Consider the following 23,005-nt stretch of genomic DNA (forward strand, 5'->3'; position numbering starts at 1 on the left):
CTTTTCAGCAACTAGAAGAAGACCCTTGATGATCGCCACCCCATACCCTCATTAATCCGTTTCATTTCAGACAATCATAACTTTTACTTCCCAAATTAAAATGACTTTTCCTTCCAAGTAAATTAATCCACTCTATTTCAGCCCCCAGCTCTACTGATAGACCTAACTTAGTTAGCTATCCTATATTCACATTGTTAGCCTGTTAGCTTGCTTTTACATAGCCTCCAAGTAAAGTTATTAACATCAGACCCCCCTTGAAATAATAAATAAGTTGAGGCATTTATTTTCTACAAAATTAATTTATCAGGTCACTATCGTCCCATCTGACTTGTGATTTAACACCATCACATTACTAGTACATGTACTTTCAAAGTTAAAACATAAATTAGTCTCAAGCAATCACCCCACCAATCTTGATTGCCATTTACCTCAACAGTAGCTAGCTAGTGATTATTGATTATATTACCATACAGTAACAATGGCTGTGGTACCAGCACCAGCCCCTAGATTGCGGCCCACTGATTTCCTCCCTAAACCATTCTCAGGCGAGGTCATCGAGTATGACATCTGTCATGCCCATTTTCTCTCCTTTTTCGATTACTTGCTTGCCCATGATCTCGATGATCCAGGCAACGATATAGCTGCTCTCGCTAACATCCATACTCTATTTAGGACAACCCTTGTGGGCAAAGCCCGTCTCTGGGCAGAGGGCAAGGTCTTCAATAACATTCAAAATCTCAGGGACGAGTTTTTGCAACGTTTCAGTCCAAGCCATTCCAATTTTGGGAATGTCAAATACTTCAACAGTCTTCATCACACCCCTGGTGACTCTGCAGAGCAGACTCTCAATAAGATCCCATTGGCTGCTCAGCGTATTAACTACGGCAACCAACAGATTCGGGATAAATTCCTTCAATCTCTCCCTGATAAGTGTCAGGCGGCCGTCATCATGTCCGCCCCACCAGATGCCACTGCACAAGTTTTAGCGCAGCGAGCACAACAGTATTTTGACTTCTCTCCGGAGGACGTCGTGTCTAGTTCTGGTTCTGCAAAGCAAGTGACCTTTGACCAGGTCCATTTATCTCAGATATTAGAGCCCACTTCGGCTCAGACTAATGTCTTGTCAGAGCTTTCACAACAGGTTGCTCAAATTCAGAGTGATTTGAATTCACTCAGACTTAACTCTGTGTCCAATGACCAGTCAGTTAATTATCATTCACAGTCTCAGGACCGTCGGTCTAGTTCCCCATACCCCCGTCTCCTGGCGAACATGTGTCTCGCCAATCTCATCGTCATAGATCTGGTAGTGGTGATCGAGATCACTATAAAAACCGGAGCAATAGTCGCTCCCGTGGTTATAGCCGTTCTCCATATCGTGGTCATCAGTCAAACTCTCGGTATCGGTCCAATCAGTCGCCTCGGCGAAGTCACTTCAAGTGCCATTTCTGTGGCAAGCCCGGCCATAAATGGCGTGACTGCTATACATATAACAACATGAAGCGTCAGGGAATAAATCCCTCATATTTTCCGCATCGACCCGCTTCAGGTCCCCAAGTTTCACCACCTGGGCAGTTTTATGACTCTGCCCAACCTTATCCATTTCCACCAAGTCAGTCATATCAACCCAGTCAGCGTCAGGATTTTCACTAGAGGGACGTTCTGCCAATACTGGCCGACACCAGGACGCGCCCTCTAGCGGATCTTCTTGCTCTCATCGTTGTATAAATCAATCTGTATATAACTCTGCCAAATCTCATTCTCAACCTTCTGTGCATTCTGATCTCAATCCTGAATCTCAGTATTTGGGTGATGAGCCTGCTGATATTCAATTGAACAGTAGGAATTATTGTAAAGGTTATTTGCCTACTGGTCAAGGTCTGGTCTGTCTATTTGATTCCGGTGCTACTCAGAGCTTGATTGGTCAGGAGACAGTCAGTGACTCTCCCTATTTGTCAAAATTGTCTAGGATTGATATCACCCCTATTCGCTTTCGCATTGGCAATGGTGAATTTTTGTATGCCAAACAAGCCATAAAACCTGAAGTCAAATTTCAGGGTCACTCTTTCAAGCTGTTCACCATCATCGCTGAGAACTTTTCAGGTCCAGACATACTCATGGGTACTTCTACTCTCAAGGAATTGAAAGGTTCACTGGATTTTATCACCAACACTTTCAGGGCTAGACCCAAGAAAGCTTGGTTTACCCCCACTAAACCTGTTGTTGTCAAACCTGGCCATGTACAAACTGTACATGTCAAAGGGAAACTTCCAAAGCACATGAAAAATGCTGCTGTTCTGTTGAGACCCATTTCATCTCTGGCCAAATTTTGCCCCTCAATGATTCTTTCCAAGTTCAAACATGGTATAGCTCCCATGAGTATCTATAATCAGTCTAAGAAACCTCTCCATCTTAGGCAGGACAGACCTATTGCTTGTACTGATCTTGAAGATTTCATTCATGTGACACAGGCACTCCCAAGTGAATTCCTGACATCTCAAGTTTCTAAGCCAACTCCATCATCTCAGCCTACACGTAAGCCTCCAGTCTCTGATATTCAGGCTCAAAATTTGAAGGCGTATCCTCACCTAACTCCTGATGATCCTGATTCTCACCTTTCTACTGGTGATATCATTAGGAGGGACATAAGACTTGATCAAAGTGTCCTCAGTCAAAGCCAGAAGCAAGACTTCTATCGGCTAATAGACCAGCATCATGAAGCTTTCAGCTTGTATGGTGAGGTTGGAACTTGTCCCAATTTTGAGGTAGATATCCATCTGACTGATACTAGTCCATTCTATATTCGGCCTTACCCCGTTGTTGATGAGAACAAACCTATCATTGACAAGGAACTTACAAAACTGGTCAAACTTGGAATCCTTCAACAGGGTCATACCCCTTATACTAGTCCCGTTCTCTTGGTAAAAAAGCGGGATTCTAGTGAGAAGAGATGTGTTGTTGATCTCAGATTTCTCAACAATCTCTGTGTTAATGCTTACAGTGATGTTGTTACTATTCATGACATTTTGCAGAAACTTGGCAAATCAAACTGTAAAGTGCTCAGTGTAATTGATCTTAAAAGTGCATTTCACTGTCTATCCCTGTCTACCAAATCTCAGGCTTACACTGGGATATCCTCCTACAGAGGTGGCCCGACTTACTATCATAAGAAGCTTCCTATGGGACTCAAGATTTCAACTTCAGTCTTCTCTCAGAAGCTCAATGACATCTTGTCAAAAATTCCAGACTCTGACTCTTTTTGTCAAGCTGTCCATGATGACATTCTCCTGTTCAGCAAAAGCATTGCTGATCATATCAAACATCTCTCTCTGATATTTCAAGCATTGAGAGACAATGGTCTCAAAATTTCACCTAAAAAGTGTAAATTTTTCCAGTCACGTGTTGTCTACTTGGGTCATGTAATCTTTGTTTCGCCTGATGGTAAAGTAAACATCACTGCTCTCAATGACAGGTGTGTTGCAATTAGGAAAATGACAGCACCCAAAAATATGCGTGGAGTGAGACGGTTCATTGGAGCTGTCATGTATCTCAGTACTTTCTTACCCAAGTTGCAATCTTTGCTCTCTCCCTTGCATGAATTGACAAGGAAGAATCGAACTTTTTTTTGGGAATCTCGGCATGAAGAGGCATTTCAAGCAATAAAACAATTGCTGATTCAGCCTCCTGTTTTGTCTGCTCCAACTGGCAAAGGCCAGCTCAGACTTTACAGTGACACATCACGTGTTGCTACTGGTTCTTATTTGGCTGAATACATTGATGGAAAGGAGTACATCATAGCATACTACTCAAAGCGACTCCCTCCAGCGGCAAAGAACTATTCTGTCAGTGAACTGGAACTTATGGGAATGTATTTGAATGTTTCTGCCTTTCGCCACATGCTTTTGGGCAAAGATTTTCAGATTTACTGTGACCATAGTGCTTTGGTCCAGATCTTCCGTAGCAAACGTCAACCACCAACCACTCGCATTCAGAAATTGCTTGAGCGTCTTTCTGAGTATAGTTTCCAACTAGCCTACATCAAAGGTTCAGATCTTGTGCTGTCTGATTTCTTGTCTAGGGCTCCCATTGATGATGACAAAGAATTCGATAGAATCCTACCCATTGCATTCTCTGCTGAGAATGAGAAAGTGTATGAACTTGAGTCACTGACTGATACAGTCACTCATGATGTGTTCTACAATTTGCCAGCACCGGAGAAAATTGTAACCCGTGCATATGCAAGGAGAATGAATATTCCAGTCAAACCTCTCTACAAACCTAGACCACAACCCAGGCCTAGGAAAACTAGTGCTGTTAATGTTGGTGTTAACAATCCAGCTGTAGCCCCAGTGCTGCCACCCCCATCAGTATCTACTGTGGATACTAGTAAAGGTCTTTCACTGCCTCAGGCAATGGCTCCCCCATTGCAGACTCCAGTGATCCAGTTTGTTCCACCAAAGCCTATTCGAGCATCTCAGTTGAATACAAACGCTCCAGAGCCTAGGTTAGTTGACTCTGTTGACAAATCCGACAATGTTGAGGAATTTTCAGGTGATATTTCAGATCTCTTGATTAAGCCCCAGCCTCTGATTCCCCAGATTGACAAACTACAAACAAAACATGTGCCCAATCAGGCTTCCCTGAACAAAATGCTTCAGATTATTAAGCGCAAAGTCATTCGTGATTTCAATCTCCCAGTTGAGACCCAGCAATTCGCCATGGCTCAGCAAACCTCGCCACATTTCAAGCCCGTCTATGACTATCTTGCCCATGATATTCTCCCTTCTGAGAAAAAGTCTGCAAGGATTATCATCATCAAGTCTGAACAATACATATTGTGCAATGGGATTTTGTTTCGCCTTTTCTTCCCTTCCTCCTCTGATGATGATTTTTGCTTACAATTGGCTGTGCCTGAAAAGTATATTGATACCATCATTGGTCTCCACCATGGTTCTGGCCTCCTAGGTCACGGTGGCTGTACTCTTGTAACCGTTGTCAAGAACTTAAGGGAAAACGCGACACGTGAGAACTTTTCATGAGCGTATCCCCGCCATCTTTGAACCATTTGACACCATTAGCTTGGACTTCAAGTCCATGCCTAAGTCTCCTAGTGGTTACAGTCATCTCATGATTGTTACATGTTCTATGACCCGCTTTGTAGTGGCTGTACCCCTACGCACTCTGGATGCTCCTACAGTAAGTGAAGCCCTAATTCAGAAGGTTATCACACTGTTTGGAGTCCCATCCACCATTATTTCTGATGCTGCTGCCTCTCTGACAGGCCACCTGATTGAATTGCTGTGCTCTACTCTTGGTATCCAGCAAAAGTTCATTTCTGTTGGCAACCATGGCAGCTTGCCAGCTGAGAGACAAATCAAGTCCATCGCTGAGCTCATCAGAGCCAATTTGTCCATTTATGGGACATCTTGGACTCAATTTGTGTCCACTGCGGTATACACCTACAACTCATTCTCGAGTGCTCATCTTGGTGGTTACTCACCTTTCTATCTCTTGTTTCTGCGCGAACCTGCGGATTTGACGAGTTTACATTTCAAACCGCGCCTTGGTCTCTCCCGCTCTCATTCTGAGTATGTTGAGCATCTCGAGCAAAAGTTTCAAAATGTTTCTAAGTGCATGCTTCAGTTACAGGAGCACCACCAACTTGCTCAAAATGCCAAACTTGCAAACAAATTGCAAAAGTCGCCAATCTATGCTGAGGGTCAATTGGTGTATCTCCACAAACCCAACACCACTGGCATGACTGCCAATTCTCGCAAATTCAAAACTCTTTGGGTAGGCCCCTTTGTAGTTCACCAAGCCCTTGATAGGACTCATTACATTCTGGCGGATTTAAAGGGCAATGTCATTCCAGACATTTTCAACTTCGCTCGTCTTAAGCCTGCCTATTTGAGGGCAACTGGTGAGAAGAATGTGCAACATCTTGATCATCTGCAGAGCTTGCTTCGCCACTCCATCCAGTCTGAGCAACCTGCAGCTCATCAGTTCGCTGATGAAAAAGGTATCACATGTGAACCAACCTCTGTTGACGGTTGTTTCTGTCATGATCCTGTTGATGATCAGTCCTATAGTCTTAATCCACATATAAGTTTCCAAGCCATGAATGAAGGTCTCTTGGCACCCTCCTTGTTGACTCCTTGGCAAAGGAAAAAGCAGACTGCGTTGCTTGCCGACAGTCCTGCTGAACATGACATGTCAGAGATTACAAAAGCTCGTTTTCAACATGGTCGCTTACAAATTCTGTTATCCATGCCATATGGTTCGACCACATTCTCATACTGGTGGTCTCCACTGCTCGACTCTCACTGTAGTGATTTAGTGGACTCTGTGTTGAATGGTAAATACGTACCATGCACTGGATCAGTTTCTAAGCATTTTGTAAAGATGTGCAAGAGAAACGAAGACAAAGTGTGAGTGCACTAGTTCAAAGTGTACTACACTGTTGACTATATGATCCCATGATATAATGTAGGGATCTGTCTCACAATGCTGACGGCTCTTCTCTAGTGGAATTGTAGCTTTGATTGGCTTCCTTTCTTATAAATATGTGTTCATCCAGAAAGTCTGGTTGTTGTTTGTTCTTCTTTGAGATTTTGGTACTCAATTTTGATATTTTATGTCTTCCAAGACATCAGTGGAACAGTTTCTTGAACTGTCTGTTGTGTAATGTTACTGTGAGTGGGGAACAAATATTGCTAAATAAAGCAATCAGGAAGTGTTTTGGAATCAGTGTGTCCAGTTCAATTAATCCTGGACTGCCTTTAGGGCAAAACATTGTTCAGTAAACTTTTACTCTGCTGTGCGTGTGTGCACTGTACACATAGTGTGTCCAATGTACACAACCTGTACTATGTACAGCAAGCTTTGTTTACATTTTGTGTCCTGCACTTTGGTCTCTTGGTTTTTACAACTGGGACACACCTAGTGCATTTCACAATGATGTTTAGGACATTCTGCTTCCTTGTATGATATTACTTACTATAAATAGTTAGGTTGCATTTCCAATTTTACCTCTTTTTTTTTTTCTACAGTTTTAGTCAAGATATTTTGGACTTGTATTTTACGCGGTATGTTTGTCATGTTTGTCACAAGTCTGGCTTCAGACTTAATTTTCTAGCTACAGATAATTGGCGTCCACCAATGAATGCAATGCTATACTAGTTGCATTTCACTCACAATTTGGTGATTTTTGTCCATATCTTCTGCAGGTTTGCAAACTGTAGACTACTTAGGTTGTCCGCCTTCACAGGCTACCTTACAACCTTGCCAAAATATCTTCATGATAGCCATTATCTTCACGTAGTTTACTTAACTGCTGTGTCACCCGTGCTGGTAGCGTGCCGTGTCGGCATGGCTGCCCACAGGTATTGTTTGACCTTCTTGACAATTTTCTTAAAAAACAAAAATTGAAATGCAACCTCATTGTTTGTTCTGTTTATTGTTTGTCTCCATCTGACTCAACCGGTGAATGTGAACTGCTGATTATTCTGTGAGCGTCACTGTTGTGTCACTGAGTCAATTATGTTTATTTCCACATAAATTGCATTAATGCTATCTAAAATGCTCTAAAGGTTTTCTTATGGATGTTAGGACTTATGATTTAAAGCTGAACTGAATAACAACTAGTGAACACCTACGTATAATATTGAATTGTTAAACATCTAATGAGCAATGGTTAAAATTCATTTTGGACACTTCATGTACCCCTCTCAAAGTTTCTATGTATAAGTTCCAGCCCCCCCCCCCTTGCAAAACAAAAAATATTTTCACTGCGTTCTCATATATTTTTTTTCAAACTCTGCGGGATGTTGTATAATAGTTATCTGGTCTACATCTTACAAATTTGCGTAACCTCTCTAATGTGCATTTACCAACTTTGCACTTAGTGATCTCCCGCCTTTTTTTGTTATTCTTGAACCTTTGTCATTGAGGCCATTGAGGTCGTTTCTATGACAACGCAAGTGCACCATCCATTCAATCATAATTTAATCAATTAATAGTTTGCCTTGTGATTGGCCAGGGACTACTTTCTTTCATAATCCACCAATCACAGAGTAGCTTGGTCACGTGGTGACGCCCCACTTTTGAGGTGCGGGGCTTCTAAAAATCACTTGCCTGGGACACAAGCGGATGGTAACAACTCGTTGATTTTCTGTGCTATCCTTCAGAGTTCCCCAAGTCAGGGGTTCGTTTTCTTGAACCTTTAGCCATGTCGTAAATCAAGTACTGAAACATTTATCCTCTGTATGCCAGCTGGCATACCCTAGACGATGTAACACGTAATGGAGAAATAAACGTATAAAAGACATATCTGTGTTCTGGTTCAACTGCTGATCATCACGTGGATGTTCAAACAATCTTTCGCAGGAGACACTCACTCGATGGAATATAACAGTAAAGTGCGATACGGCCCCGGTCTTGCACATCATATGTAGAATATTTCTCATAACTTTTGTTGCAAATCCGACACCCTATACGTGCTATACGCATTTTGTATGTATAATATCTGATATCTTACGATGTGGATATCCAAATTTGAGAAAAATCGTATGTGTGGAATTCGAGATATCTGCCTGTAAACTTGGGCAAAATACTGTAAATTCGCTCTTTTTACGACGAAATGCGCGGAAACGATCCCTCGAAATCTTGGAAATTTTGCCTTCAAAGTCCTGTTTAGCCAAATCTGTACATACGAAATTTGATTTAATCCTTCCATTATACCCTTTGGATTGTACGGATTCTGAAATTATATACCTCATTAGGGTGTCGCACTTTGTTCTGGGCGAAATCAGTTTTAATTCAGCATTCGTCTCAAAATTTGGGGAAATTTAGGGTTTTTTGGCATCACGTGGTCGATTTCCGGGCACCTCATTGGCCCTCGCCGCGATCTCAGGACCTGGCTTAAGGTATATAAGCAGGGCTCGGATGGAGGATTTCATTCTTGATCTTGGTATCAAACTGGTCAAATCGTTTTAGCAAGGTACGCAGCTCAGCCTTAGCGGCCGCCCGGGCTTGGCCGGTGCGGCCCGCGTGTAGACCAATGCGTTATGCAATCCGCATAAGCCTTTCCACCATGTTGCAGCGATGTGATGCCTTATATGTACACTGATACCACCTAGATTAATCCCTTACCATCCTTTGATCAAGAGTCACACCATCCTATCCACCCGTCGCCCGGTTTAAAGCTGAACTGCCTGATAAATGTTGTGTTATGTATTGCCGCATATACACTGCTTCTACCATGATTTGACTGTCAGCTTACCATTACCAACCACCCGCCGAGTTCCATTGGGATAGCCATGCCCAGCCTACCATGAGATGACCAGTTTAAAGCTGAACTGTTTTCCGAAGCATGCCTACGTGGTATCATAGGTTTACTGTTTAAACAAAAAAACTTAACCAAGCTGATTTATGTAATCTTTTTCCGAGCAGAATAGCTGGGTTACACTTGGGATTTTCTTCGCCATGTAAATAACTTTGAAGAGATGTGAGGAAATATGTCTGGAAAGATGAAAATAATGAATTAGTTCTTTTTACATCTTACTTATGTTGGCCATTATTTCACGACGAACCCTAACTAGTCCTGGAGCCAAGGGGTGTTTGCATGCATAAAAGGGCCCCACAATCACTCACCTGATTTTGATAAAGGACCACCTGGGACACCCATTGAGCGAGGGTGGACATTCTGAAACCCAGCAGTTAACCTGCTATTCATGGTTTTGTTGCGATTCCTCGTGCGCATAACCGCCGCCAAAATTAGGGGTAGGGGAAATTCAAATTGACCTAACGTCGTAAGGAAACACCCTAAGGTAACATATGACCACTCAACATGGAGCTTATAGTATCAGCTATATGATGAATGCAGAAGAAAAATGATTGGTTGAAGTTCAAGGTCACAAGAGGTCAAACTATGACGTAATTCGACCCTTGCTTAAAATCTGGACCCTTAAATATTAAAACAAGCCCAGAAATAATGTGAATGAATGAATTATTCATTTATTGACCAATTCCAGTAGAGTACAATTTAGGTAAGTTTTTAAACCGATAGGGAGCAATAATCTTGTAGATTAACCCCTTGGGGTCCGATTGAAATTGTAATGAAATTAGCAAAAATTAGCAAAAACCTGAAAACTACTATTCGGAAGCAATGGATAGGCTCAGGAGTGATGTAATTATATGGTGAGGTAGTGTTTTCATTTAAAATCACATGCATGTGTCTGATATATATTTTGTAGCCCAATAAACAATTACAGCTGGAGCATTTTGTAGAATCCATGGTGGGAAATCATCTGGGGAATCTCCACTTTGACCGCATGGCATCATGAAGCCACATCTCAGTTAGCAATGATATCATCAATTTTCATCGAAATCATGCCTTTTTAGGTGAGTAGATGGGATGCTAATACCATTATCTGATTGTACAGATTGCATAGAATATTAATTACATGAAATACTTTGTGTCTATAGACATTTAATAATGAAGAATATGCTACAGTGTACACATCCCTAAAGAATTTCCAAGATGTTCTGAATCAGTTGAAGCAGTCTCATTTGCCTGTTGCATGTGATGAGGGGGTGTACCATATTGCCCGTGAGATCATTATGAACAACCCAAGTGAATTTACTAACTTAGTGTTAATTTTAGGTTCCTTCCATCTCATTAAGATAGTCATGGGTGCCATTGGAAAATACATTGATGGGTGTGGAGCTGAAACGATCTTCGTGGAGTCAAAGGCCTTTGGAAAGAATGTTGTCAAATCAGTGCTTGATGGAACACACAATACCAGGTCACTGAAGGGATTATTGTTGCTCTGTGAATCAATAGAAAGGTTGCAGTGGACAGAATTCTTCCGAACCAAAGGAGTGGAACCATACAGGAATAACCTTGAAATTCTTAAGCTGATGAAAGCTTCCGTGTCAGAAAAGAACAGGGAAGAAAGCAAACAACATTTACATGCATTCATCTCAACCTCATCAAACATGATTGATGACTTCAATGCCTTCAGGTCTGAAAGCTGCGCGATGTCGGAGACATTTGCGTTCTGGGATCGGTTTGTCCAAATGGTGTGCGTCCTGAAAGATCTAGTAAGAGCTGATCGTGAGGGAAACTGGGACCTACACCTCCATAGTGTACAGGCAGTTCTACCCTGGTTTGATGGATGTGACCGGATCAACTACCTCCGATGGGCCAGTGTGGGCGCAGACATGTGCCTTGAACAGACAATAAATCGATCCCAGAAGAGCGCAAGTGGCATTATCGGCAGTACAAAAAGAAAACAATTCGTTGCTCAGTGGGAGATCATATAACATGAGATGTTAGCTGTCGTTAACCTTCAGCGTGAAATCAGTGGTGTGACCACACCCAGCACGGAACTTCACGTGAACCATGAGTTCAATCTACCTGCCACACGAACCTCCGAAGTCTTGATCCATGATATGATACAGTACATCAAGCAACATGAAAATCCAGCAATCATGTCCACAGAGGGAGACCACGATGAATAGCATACCCTTCACAACATCCTCACCCAAGAAATCATGTCCAGCGAAATCCGTGACAACCTTCTCAATTTCCACACGAATTCCAGCACGAAGTACAGTACATTTCGCACTGAAAGGTTTGTGACTAAGCAAAGAACCATCTTTGATACCATTCACAGGAATAACTTGAAAACGTTCAAATCCATGAAGCCCAAGAAAAGCCAAAACCAAGCAAGAGACAAGGGGAGCAAAAAGCAATTAGCAGAGACTCAGAAGATCTTCGATATTGCCCGTGTCCGAGATTATGATATGAAGTATTTGTTGACGTTTGACCTGGTCGACAGCAGCTATCTCTTTGATGGGGATGGACTCATGAATAAACCCAACAAGAGTGACCTGTGCACTGAATTAGAGAAACAGCTTAACAAAAATGACTATCTCCCACCATCAAAATGGAAGCAGGCAAACACTGCCAGCATCATTGATGTGATGGGTTGCCTACGCCGCATGCGCTTAGCCTCAGTGAAAACCTTTGGTGATCTTTGCACACACTTTTTGGATATGACACATGGACTTTGCAGCAATTCGAACCGCATCGACTTTGTTTTTGACACATACACGGAGGGCTCTGTGAAAGACAGTGAAAAAGCAAGGAGATGTAGCTGCAGTCCCATCGACCTGAATGTAATGTATGGAGAGACCCCTTTACCAGTTACTATGGACGCCTTTTGGGCATCATCCACCAACAAAGTCAAGGTACAAGGGTTACTTCGAAGCCACATCTTAGGCAACCCAAAGGCGGGGACAGATGTAGTAGTCAGTGCGATGGGTCCATCTTCTGAAATTGAACCATGCAGGGCTATTTTTAGTGACTGACATAACAGTACCTGATTTAGCTGTTGACATCGAAGAGGCAGATGTGAGGATGATACCACATGCTCTGCATGCTGTCAATTGCGGGGCAATCAGAGTTGTCTTGCTATCAAATGACACAGATGTCATGGTCCTTGGATTGAATTACTGGAGCATTTTGAAAGGACATGGATTGAAAGAACTATGGATTAGGGCTGGTGTGGGGAATACCACAAGGTATATACCCCTCCATACCTTGGCCAATAGGTTGGGCACAGATATCTGCAAGGTCCTTATACCACTTCATTACCTTACTGGCTGCGATTCAACAAACAAATTTGGTACAAAAGCTGCTGGTCTCAAGGCAAATCCAGGTCATTATCTCCGAGACTTTGGAAAGGACCCAACTAACATCGACCTTGGCTTAGTAGAAGAATATCTTGTCAATGTTTACAAAGCAGGCACGCCATGTAAATCGATGGATGAGCTCAGGTACCACCTCTACCACCACAGCAAGAAAACAATATTGGAACTACCCCCTACCACCCATTCAACCAAAGGACACATCCTCAGGGCGTTCTATGGCACGTACCTGCAGTTACACTGTTTAGATAGTCCACAGCTAGATCCCCGAAGCTTTGGTTTCAGCCAAGAAGACGGCATCATGCAACCGGACCGACTTCAGATCTTGCTCCCAGATGACTTCCCGATGCCATGTAAATGCACATCCTGTGCTACCAAACGCTGTCCTTGCAGACAAGGTGATATAAAGTGTTGCCCCTACTGTAACTGTCAGGCATCAAATAAGGGCTGTAAGAACCCTGCAGGCTGATCATTTCCCAATGAACTCAATACCCCCCCCCCCACCCCGTCTATACCTATGAACCGAAAAAGTCTTTAATATTAGCTTTTTGCATTGCTAAACACCTTTCACTTTGGTACAGAGGAGTTTTATATCATGTATATACACCACATCATCACTGTTAGTGAGTTTAACATTTTGCCAAAGTATGGCAGTTTTTATTCATTTTTGCTAATTTCAGTACAATTTTAATCGGACCCCAAGGGGTTAATCTACAAGATTATTGCTCCCTATCGGTTTTAAAAACTTACCTATATTGTACTCTACTGGAATTGGTCAATAAATGAATAATTCGTTCATTCACATTATTTCTGGGCTTGTTTTAATATTTAAGGGTCCAGATTTTAAGCAAGGGCCGAATTACGTCATAGTTTGACCTCTGGTGACCTTGAACTTCAACCAATCATTTTTCTTCTGCAATCATCCTATAGCAGATACTATAAGCTCCATTTTGAGTGGTCATATGTTATCTTAGGTTGTTTCCTTACAACGCTATGTCAATTTGAATTTCCCCTACCCCTAATTTTGGCGGCGGTTATGTGCACGAGGAATCGCAACAAAACCATGAATAGCAGGTTTACTGCCGGGTTTCAGAATGTCCACCCTCGCTCAAATGGTGTCCCAGGTGGTCCTTTATCAAAATCAGGTGAGTGATTGTGGGGCCCTTTTATGCATGCAAACACCCCTTGGCTCCTGCACTAAACCTTTGTAGCGTCGCCCTTATCGACGCCTATCTGAAGAGAGTCTGTCACCATTTCTATGTGAAACGCGAGGTTCATTTAATAATAGTTGAAGTTCTCTGTGGACTATTGCCATGCCATACCAGTCCAACTAGCCTGCAACCAGCCAGCTTCACCAAGTCCCATACCTGCTTCCAAGGTTAATAACAGAGCCGCACACTTACCGTGCCGGGTGTCGCCATGACCTTCAATCCATATCCAGGCTGTTACCAAGCCTTTCCGGGTGTGAACTGTGCCGTCCCCAGGCAGTAATCCAGGCTGTTACCAAGCCTCCCCGGATGTGAACCGTACCGTACCCAGGCCTGCCTGACTCAGATCATCCCTGATCTATCCATAAACCAGACCAGATTTAGTCATGCTTAACCTAGCACCTACCACATGGTGACCGTTCCAGTACCAGCCCGACCTTGGACCAGCACCAGAGTACAGAACAGACGGTTTCATACAGACCAATTATGTCAACAGAGAACAATATTGTCAACTTTAGGGATACCAGTGTCTATCAAATGAAAGCACTTCAGGAACCTCGCATTTCGAACCATCTGACGACAGACTCACTTCCATTATTGTCAGTAGTAAAAGGATGAACCATTCCAACGTCCTTTCCCCTTCCCTGCTACCCCGAGTGTACCAGGCCATGGACACACGTTAAAGACTGAGTGAGAATCGCTACAGTAATACAAAATTAATGCACTACAAATCTTCCAAATATAACACCGAGCTGGGATTAAGATCAGACCGTTGGTGTTCCAGTTGGTTTCAGTGTGAAACTAAAACCTAATTTGAAATAGGATAATGCTAAAACTGAGTGTCAAAACTAACACCAGAACTGATTTCATTTCTGGTGTTTTGGAGAGTTTTAGTTTTAGTCCCGGTGTTAGTTTTTGACACTAAAACCATCCCTTAGTTTTAAGCTAAAACTGGACATAAAGCTAAAACCAACAAACACCGACTTTGAAATAGGATGAAACTAAAACCCACTTCATTTCAATGCTGGTTTAATCAAGGGTTTTAGTGTCCCATTTAGTTTTAAAACTAAATCTAAAAACTGACTTTGAAATCAACCATTAGCTGAGGTTTCTGTCACAGAGCCTGGTTCGGGGCTCAACACCTCCAACCCAACGGCAAAACTAAACCTAACTTATACTAGTTGGCACCCGACATACAAACTGGCCTACACTTTACCGTCGGGATGTTGCTTCACTTGAGGTCAATGAGGATGTCTGATCAATACAAAGATAGTTAAAACGCCTCGAATGGTTTAGCCAGACATACTGGGGACATACTTGCCACATCTTGGAAGTCGACCTGGTCGTCTGCTTTTCATCCCTGGTCGACATTCGATTTTTCTACACCCACCATGCTAATACCGTCGTATATGTGGCTACTGTCTACAAATTATTTGATATTGCACGAATTAATTGATATTGATCTAGTTGGTAAATGGCGATCATTCAAAAATTCTAGACCATTTCGCAGACTTTCCTCAAAATGGCAGAGACAGCAGACATGGCAGAGGTACCAAAAAATTACACAGAGGAAGAGGTAAGCTGCCTTTAACATCGTCATGTTCCTATTAATTGCTATTATCTTTGATGACTCAGTCACTCGACAGTCAGTTCTGAGTGTGTGCATCTGTTGTTATGACTCCAGCTCCAGTATTGTTTTCGCTCCGGTTTCTCGTCCAATCACGTGACCTCTCCAACACTCGATAATCAATGCACTCTTCGTCCACGTTTTAGGCCAATCTTCGGCATTAACATGAAATCTAATATGAGGAAGGCTCAGGCCTTGATAGGGAGCTCTTCGTTAATAGGGCTGGTGATCGAGCGAGAAGACTCGGGTGGTGGTGGTGGGGGTTGGGGTTGGGGTTGGGGTTGGGGGGGGGGGGGGGTATATAGTTAGGATGATGCCATCATGGCAGTTGACTGAAGAAGCAGTTGGCTAGCACACAATGTCAATGATGGCGAGTAGTTGCTGGTTGGGAGAGGGGGGATATAGTTAGGATGATGCCATCATGGCAGTTGACCCAATAGACGCTGTCGCAGTATAGAAAATAGGTGAGGAGAATGTGGGAAACTAAACACAACAGGAGATGAGCATAATGATCCCAAGACCCAAGTGTAGGATTTGAATTCAAAAAGACCTTAGCCGACCCCCTGTCCTGAAGAGTTTGAGGTCTCACTAGCCAGTGGTGATCAGGTGTTAAAGCGAACTGGAACCGCCGAGCGATTTATTCAACTTTTCGACTTTCACCGCCCGAGAAAGTTGAGTTCAGATTTGTAGCCCCGCCCCCAGTGCCCGAGCATGCGCAGTTCAATTTGGTATTATTGAGAATCATGTGAGAATCACGTGAGTCATGCGATCTTTCATTCATGAATTTTCGTAGTAAATTCCATAGTAGTCACTACTATGGAATTTGAATGATTGACAGCTAGGCGCCATGTTTCATTCATGCCTCGTTCTGATCACCCGATACGCGGGAAATGAAAACGAGGTCATACGAACTGGCTTGGCGGTTCCAGTTCGCTTTAATCTTGAAGTTTATATAAGGCATAGAGGTGAAATTTTACAAATTTGCGTTATACAAGGTGTCTCATGCATTGTGCTACATCAGTCTATGCACTTGACAGACCCTTGTGCTGGAACAACGCCTTCGGCCTTATGAGACGCTTAGGTTGGACTCGCATCCCCATGTAGTCAAAAAGCAACCAATCCACTGGCTTCTCAAAAAAAATCATATAAAACAGCGCAATGCTCGGCACCTCTTCCGATTTATGTAACTTGCCGATATAACCCAAACCAGAAAACTCCAAAGTCGACCAAGTTTGCTGTCGAACCTCCAGGATATATTGCTTGATTTGTCTAGACAACGTTGAAACTTGGCCGGATGTATTCTACAAGAGACAAGCTATTCAGAAATGTAAAGGTTTGTGTGAGAGTAAGGTACTGCCAAGTCTAAAGCCGCTGGAACAGGGGTATGCATGAAATGACGTCGCGTCATTTTTGGAGGCAGGTAGGCCTGGCCTCCACACCGGCTAGTGAGACCTGAGGGTAGCGCGTGCGTTTGAGTTAGTGCGCATGCGCTTTCTGAAAATAGAAATGGCTTGTGTTGTGGACGAGTGGTTTCAGGTTTCAAGGTAGGATTTTGCCATGGAAACGGGGAAATAGACATTGAGACCAATGTACTTTCAAGATTATTGCATTATAAATGGAACCAGACCGTCGACATCTTGCCACACCCCATGATATTGACGAAATCGTCGTCGAAACGGGCAGCCCTGGACCGATCATGTTGGTGCGCATGCGTACAACGGAAAAGTTAGCAGACTGAAAATCTTTTGCGGAATTTTGCCAGTTCAAAGCACGATTTCTTCGCGGAAAGAGAAAAATAATCTCTGGCAGCTATGTAGATTGTTGTTTAATGCATTTCGATTCGCCCCAGGGTATCGTCACACTTTGATTCGGCCCTGTTTTGACGAAATCTCCAACCGAACAGCGGCTACTCTGCGTAAACATCATCGCGTCCCGCTGAATTGTTTGGAAAAAGAAAATCTCTCCCCAGGTAAATTGCTGTGCATTGACGTATATGATTCGCGTGCAAAAATGTCACCTGGGCGCGGAGGTTTTCTGGTTCCGGTCAACCGGGTCAAGTTTTTTTCGTTGACGGTATACACACACACATTCGACCATTAACCATAAAGCTCGCTTAAGAGCTCCCTAATAAGCGCAGTACTTAAATCAGATGTTTCTCTCGCCTTGAAAACATTCCTGGGTAAAATCCATTGAGATTAGCCAAGTTAATCTACTTTTTCCGTGCTTAAAATCTCTGCCGCTGAATTCTATAAACAGAAACTATTAACATCGCGGCAGTGTGGTTCCCATTGTGCGCCCTCCCACTTCACACCATGACAGGAAGTTTTACGGAGAGGGAGGGCGTGCGGTAAGAAGAATGGCCAAAATGACGTCACGTTTTCCTGGCAATGCCTCTTGCCAGACCAGTCAAGCATTGGGAAAGCATCTTTAATTCAGACAACGTTAGAACTAGAAAAACGAATATGTTAATTTGCAAAAGTAATAGCAGATTTCACCACTAACCAGTCAAATCGGAATACGACGGCGCAAAATGTTCTCGCTTTCCTCCTGCTAAAAAAACCTTGTTCCCGCACTCCTATTTTAATTTATGCCCAGGAATATGATATGATCTGTTTTCACTTGTTCTATTATGACCTTAGTCAGCTTTCTTCAGGGCTGACAATCCTTCAAGATTTTCAGGATTCAGTCTTCACCCACATTCCACCTAAATCCTTGGATTCCTCAACTCAGGGAAAAAGTCCGTCTTTGAATGAAAAGGGTTAAAGTTGCAATTTCTCCTTATTTGTTGCAAAATCTTCATTGGAGACCTAGGTAAGAGCAGTAGGCGATTTTCATTGAGTTCTGCTTAACTATCAGCCAAAGATTGAGTCCTTTAGGACTCCCTGAAAGTACGTTAAAAAATTGATTTCTGATTTAGGATTGGCAATTTTGCCATGATTCCTTAAAGACTCAAGAAGCACACCATCAAAATCCTTAAATTCAGTGTCAAAAATCTTTGAGAGGTCTCCTAGGGGTTGGCAGCTCTGTCCCTTACCTTGCATTGATGTACTCTACTTGTACACATCTATACTGCTGAAAATTGCCAACGCTTCCAAAAAATTGTTTTGTACTTTTATGTATAATAGTTCACCTGAAAACTCGCTGTATCTATTTGTAATACATGTAGTCAAATAAAGTAACAAATACATGTACGGTATTTTTCTAAATCTGCCTCCGTCTTTCATGAAAATTCATCAAGGCCAATAGCTTACTCACCCACTGTAGTCTGAACTTCAACCACCAGCAAGAGTACACGAATACAAAGCCACTCAACATTCTCCATGAACAGATCCCATCGTTCAACTAGTCCTCTCTCCCCAGGTGCCTCACGGACCTTCAGGTTCCCATACTCAAGACCAACTCTTACGTTATCGCCCTCAAAACAACCCTGGAGTCATGAATTCACAGGTGCTCCTGTGAAATCTCAGTTCTAGTTTGTTAGATATTTTTCATAAACCCTTCATTGATGTACTGTACAAACTTTCTATAACAACACTGTGTTCAAACTGAAGGCGAATTTACCCGGAAAACAGTTTGGTTAAATTGCTTTCAAGTCAGTCACGTCTCACTTGGCCGAATGCGCATTCAATTCGGTCTTAAACGGGTCACACTGAATTGACAGTAATGATACGCCAACTACAGTAGATTGTTGAACTCACTCCTGTGCTCAATCCAAGATGGATGTGCCCATGAGAGCAAACGGTGACGATGGAAATTATGAAAAATCTTGTTTTTAGCTCAGCTGACAAAGTCAGCGAAGCTGGTAATATTACTAAGGGAATGGTGTCCGTCCTTCCATCCTTCCATGTCAATTTTGGGCATTTTGTAACCGTAAGACCTAGGCACTTTGTTGAAGCTGCTAAATTAGGAGTAGCCCAAGGGGAACTCAGAAACCAAAAATCAGCGCGATCCGACCTACATTCGGCGAATGAGGTCATCGGGAAGTTTAAACTTCTTTCCTTTATACCTCGGGCCACAGAGGAAATATTGTTTTCAAATCTGGCCGAATATTTTTTAATAACTTTTCATTTTGACTTGTATTTTGTAATGGAATTAGTTTAGTTTTCACTGCCAGTTTGCGCTACAGGCACATTTGACAGATTTTTTGACGATTCAAAAGCCCGGGTTATGACGTATAGTTGCGCAGTTGTATTCTGCGCATTGAATTGGCCAGGGAACCAGGCTATATTTCAGCATACCCACTGTGACCAGTGTAAAGATGGAAGATTGATTTTGCAACAAGTAACCAATTTTCCGCTAAAAAGTAGTCAAGTAGGCGATATTATCACTAGTTCCTTTCAGTGGGTAGTCATCAGGTCTTAAGGGAATACTTTCAGAAATTAGTTCTTGAAAATTTGGCCACAATTCTGTGAAAACGATATCGGAAGTGCACGCTCTGTTCGCGATGTATTTTGAAGTGGAGAATTCCCACAGTATGTGCAGTGAATCGGCATGATTCTGTTTGCATATTAGTTTTTAGTACTACGATTCTTATATGAGTAAAAAGTAGACGTTTTAAGCAACACAATAATGTTACTCCCATAAAAATTGATTGCAAATTGACGGAGCTACGGCATTCTGTTCGGCAATTGTCAGCACTGATAAAATACATCGCTAATGCATGCCAAATTGGACAACGTAGGGAATCACCAGAAATGACGTCATCGCTGGTCTAAATCTTCTATATAATAATATTAGAAGGGGGACGAATAAAGTCACACTTAGAGGCGTTGGATCGCCTTGAAATTTTGCATGAATGGTGGTGACACCTTACCCTGATGCAACGTCTTGGTTTTATCAAAAAATTTACTTCAGCGGAGCAGAAATGAGGGATTTTTAATCGGACACTGTCAATTCTCCTTACCACTCACAGAAGCCAAGCCATTGCTGTTAAGTTATGCAGGGGCTTAATCAATTACCTGCACTCCCTGTGGGGTGAATAACATTACCTTTTGAACAGCTGGCTGTAGGCACATCAGTGTGATCAGGACGGTATCAGGCCAACAGATGAGAAAGTGGAAGCGATCGTAAATGCTCCAGTTCCAAGTAATCAGTCTGAACTCAGATCGTGGCTGGGAATGCTTCAATTCTATGCACGGTTTTTACTGAATCTGTCATCTGAACTCAATCCGTTAAACAGACTGTTACAAAAGGGTGTCCCTTGGCGCTGGACTGAAGAGTGTGATCAAGCCATAGTGAAAACTAAAGAGGCACTCCGTAGTGCTGACGTGTTGGTTCACTATGATCCTAAGTTGCCGATAAAACTGTCATGTGACGCATCTCCGTATGGAGTAGGTGCAGTCATAGCTCACGTGTTTTCTGATAAGTCCAAGAGACCTATAGCTTATGCATCGCGAACGCTAACGTCTAGCGAACGAAATTATGCACAGATCGAGAGAGAAGCTTTTGGAATTGTGTTTGGCGTGAAAAAGTTTCACAAATACTTATTTGGGATATTGTTTACGCTAGTGACTGATAGCAAACCGTTAACAACGATTCTAGGTCCCAAGTCAGGCATTCCAACTGTTGCTGCCGCTAGAATGCAGCGGTGGGCTGTGATATTGTCCGGATATCACTATGAGATTGAGTATCTCAGATCAGTGGATCATGGGAACGCTTTATCTCGTTTGCCTTTACGTGTTGATAAAAGTGTTGAATCTGTAGATCAACAGATCTATACAATTTCGTATATGGACGAGTTGCCATTAATGGCTAAGGACATCGTGACAGCTACAAGGAAAGACCCAGTCTTAGCTCGTGTGTACGATTTCGTGGTCAATGGTTGGCTGGCTGTAGTGAAAGAGGAGAAATTTCAACCGTATTTTCGGCGTCGTACTGAACTGTCAGTTGAAAACAACGTTCTTCTGTGGGGAATGCGAGTGGTTGTCCCTACTGTGTTAAGAAATCGTATCTTAGGTGAACTGCACGAAGAACACTTAGGAATTGTGCGCTCTAAGTCGTTTGCTCGAAGTTATGTGTGGTGGCCGAGACTGGACAGTGACATAGAAGCGATGGTAAAATCTTGTGCAGTGTGTTGTGCTGTACAGAAAAATCCACCAAAAGCACCATTGCATCCGTGGCAGTGGGCTACACGTCCGTGGCAACTTGTACACATAGATTTCGCAGAAAAGGAAGGAAAATATCTGCTGGTGATCTATGACTCTTATTCGAGGTGGATTGATGCGCTGCCTATGAGAACAATAACTGCTGAAAGGACCATTGAAAAACTGCGGGTAATTTTTGCTTATTTTGGATTACCTGAGACTGAGAGGGTAGTTTCAGATAATGGACCGCAATTTATCGCAGAACAGTTTCGTCAATTTATGCGTAACAATGGTGTCCAATCACTTAGTCCCAGTGTATCATCCAGCCTCCAATGGCGCAGCTGAACGAAGTGTTCAAACAGTGAAATTAGCACTGACTAAGAAGGTCTTAGATGCAAGCGTGAATTCTAATCTGACCATGTCCCACAAACTAGCTTCATTTCTGATCGTGTATAGATCAACACCCCATACTGTTACAGGACAGTCCCCAGCTACATTGTTTCTCAAACGTCGGATCAGAAACCGTTTCACTCTACTGAAACCTAACCTAGAACAAACTGTTAGTGACAAATAGGCTCAACAGGTGAAAGATCATGACAAGAGTGGTGTGAAAATGCGTGAATTTAGGCCTGGAGAGGAAGTTAGAATCAAGAATTTCCGTGGTCATGGTAATGAGAGATAGGTACCAGGTACCATTACTGAACGTGCAGGACTTTTAACATACAGAGTGAATGTTGGTGGTATCACTAAATTGGTTCATGTAGAACATATTAGGTCATGTAGTCAGAATTGTAATTATCAGTCCTCAACTGAGACGAGAGTACCAACTGTGTCTTAACAGATTACCATTCAGTGTATCAGATAAGTCCGTGTCTCTATCTTCTGAGCAAATTCTGAACTCGGATGTTCCAGTCATTTCTGACTTTCCAGCTGAAGTCACCAGAGAAGCCTACTAGTAGTAATACATGTAATATGCCTGTAACTTGCTCTATTCCTCAAGTTTCTCAAAACACTCCCAGTATGGACATTCAGAATCATACTCCTGGCCCTATCAGTAATCCTTCTGCTGTAGTTGCTCCGAGGCGTTCACAGAGAGAACGTAAACCAAAGAAGATTTTTGATCTGTAACTGTTTAAAAGATTGTTCGGTCTTTGAGAACAACCAACTTGTAAGAGACATTGTGTGTGACGGACATTTCTATAGTATTCTTACGTAGCCGCTATATTTGGCTTGTTTCAAGTTGTAATTCCATTTTAGTTTAGGAGTCAGTTGTCGTTCTGATTGTGGTTGATTTACAGCTATAAAGCGTTGCCCTTGATAACGTTTCAATTAGGAGGGGACGGTGTAGTGTTTCTGCAGTGTTTGCTGAACCTCTC

The 23,005-nt window shown here is 42.6% G+C and overlaps 1 protein-coding gene across 2 annotated transcripts in view; it reads left to right on the top strand.

Moving 5' to 3' along the window:
- Positions 1-15,436: 15,436 nt before the first annotated feature.
- Positions 15,437-23,005, top strand: part of LOC135488395 (ADP-ribosylation factor-like protein 6-interacting protein 1) — a 79,984-nt gene continuing 72,415 nt past the window's right edge. For both annotated transcript variants that reach the window (XM_064773002.1, XM_064772995.1), the window contains exon 1: positions 15,437-15,495. In XM_064773002.1, coding sequence (XP_064629072.1) covers positions 15,442-15,495 — 54 coding nt within the window. In that variant the 5' untranslated portion in view covers positions 15,437-15,441. The remainder of the gene's footprint in view (positions 15,496-23,005) is intronic.

This window comes from Lineus longissimus, chromosome 1 (genome assembly GCF_910592395.1).
Source record: "Lineus longissimus chromosome 1, tnLinLong1.2, whole genome shotgun sequence".
Lineage (NCBI taxonomy): Eukaryota > Metazoa > Nemertea > Pilidiophora > Heteronemertea > Lineidae > Lineus > Lineus longissimus.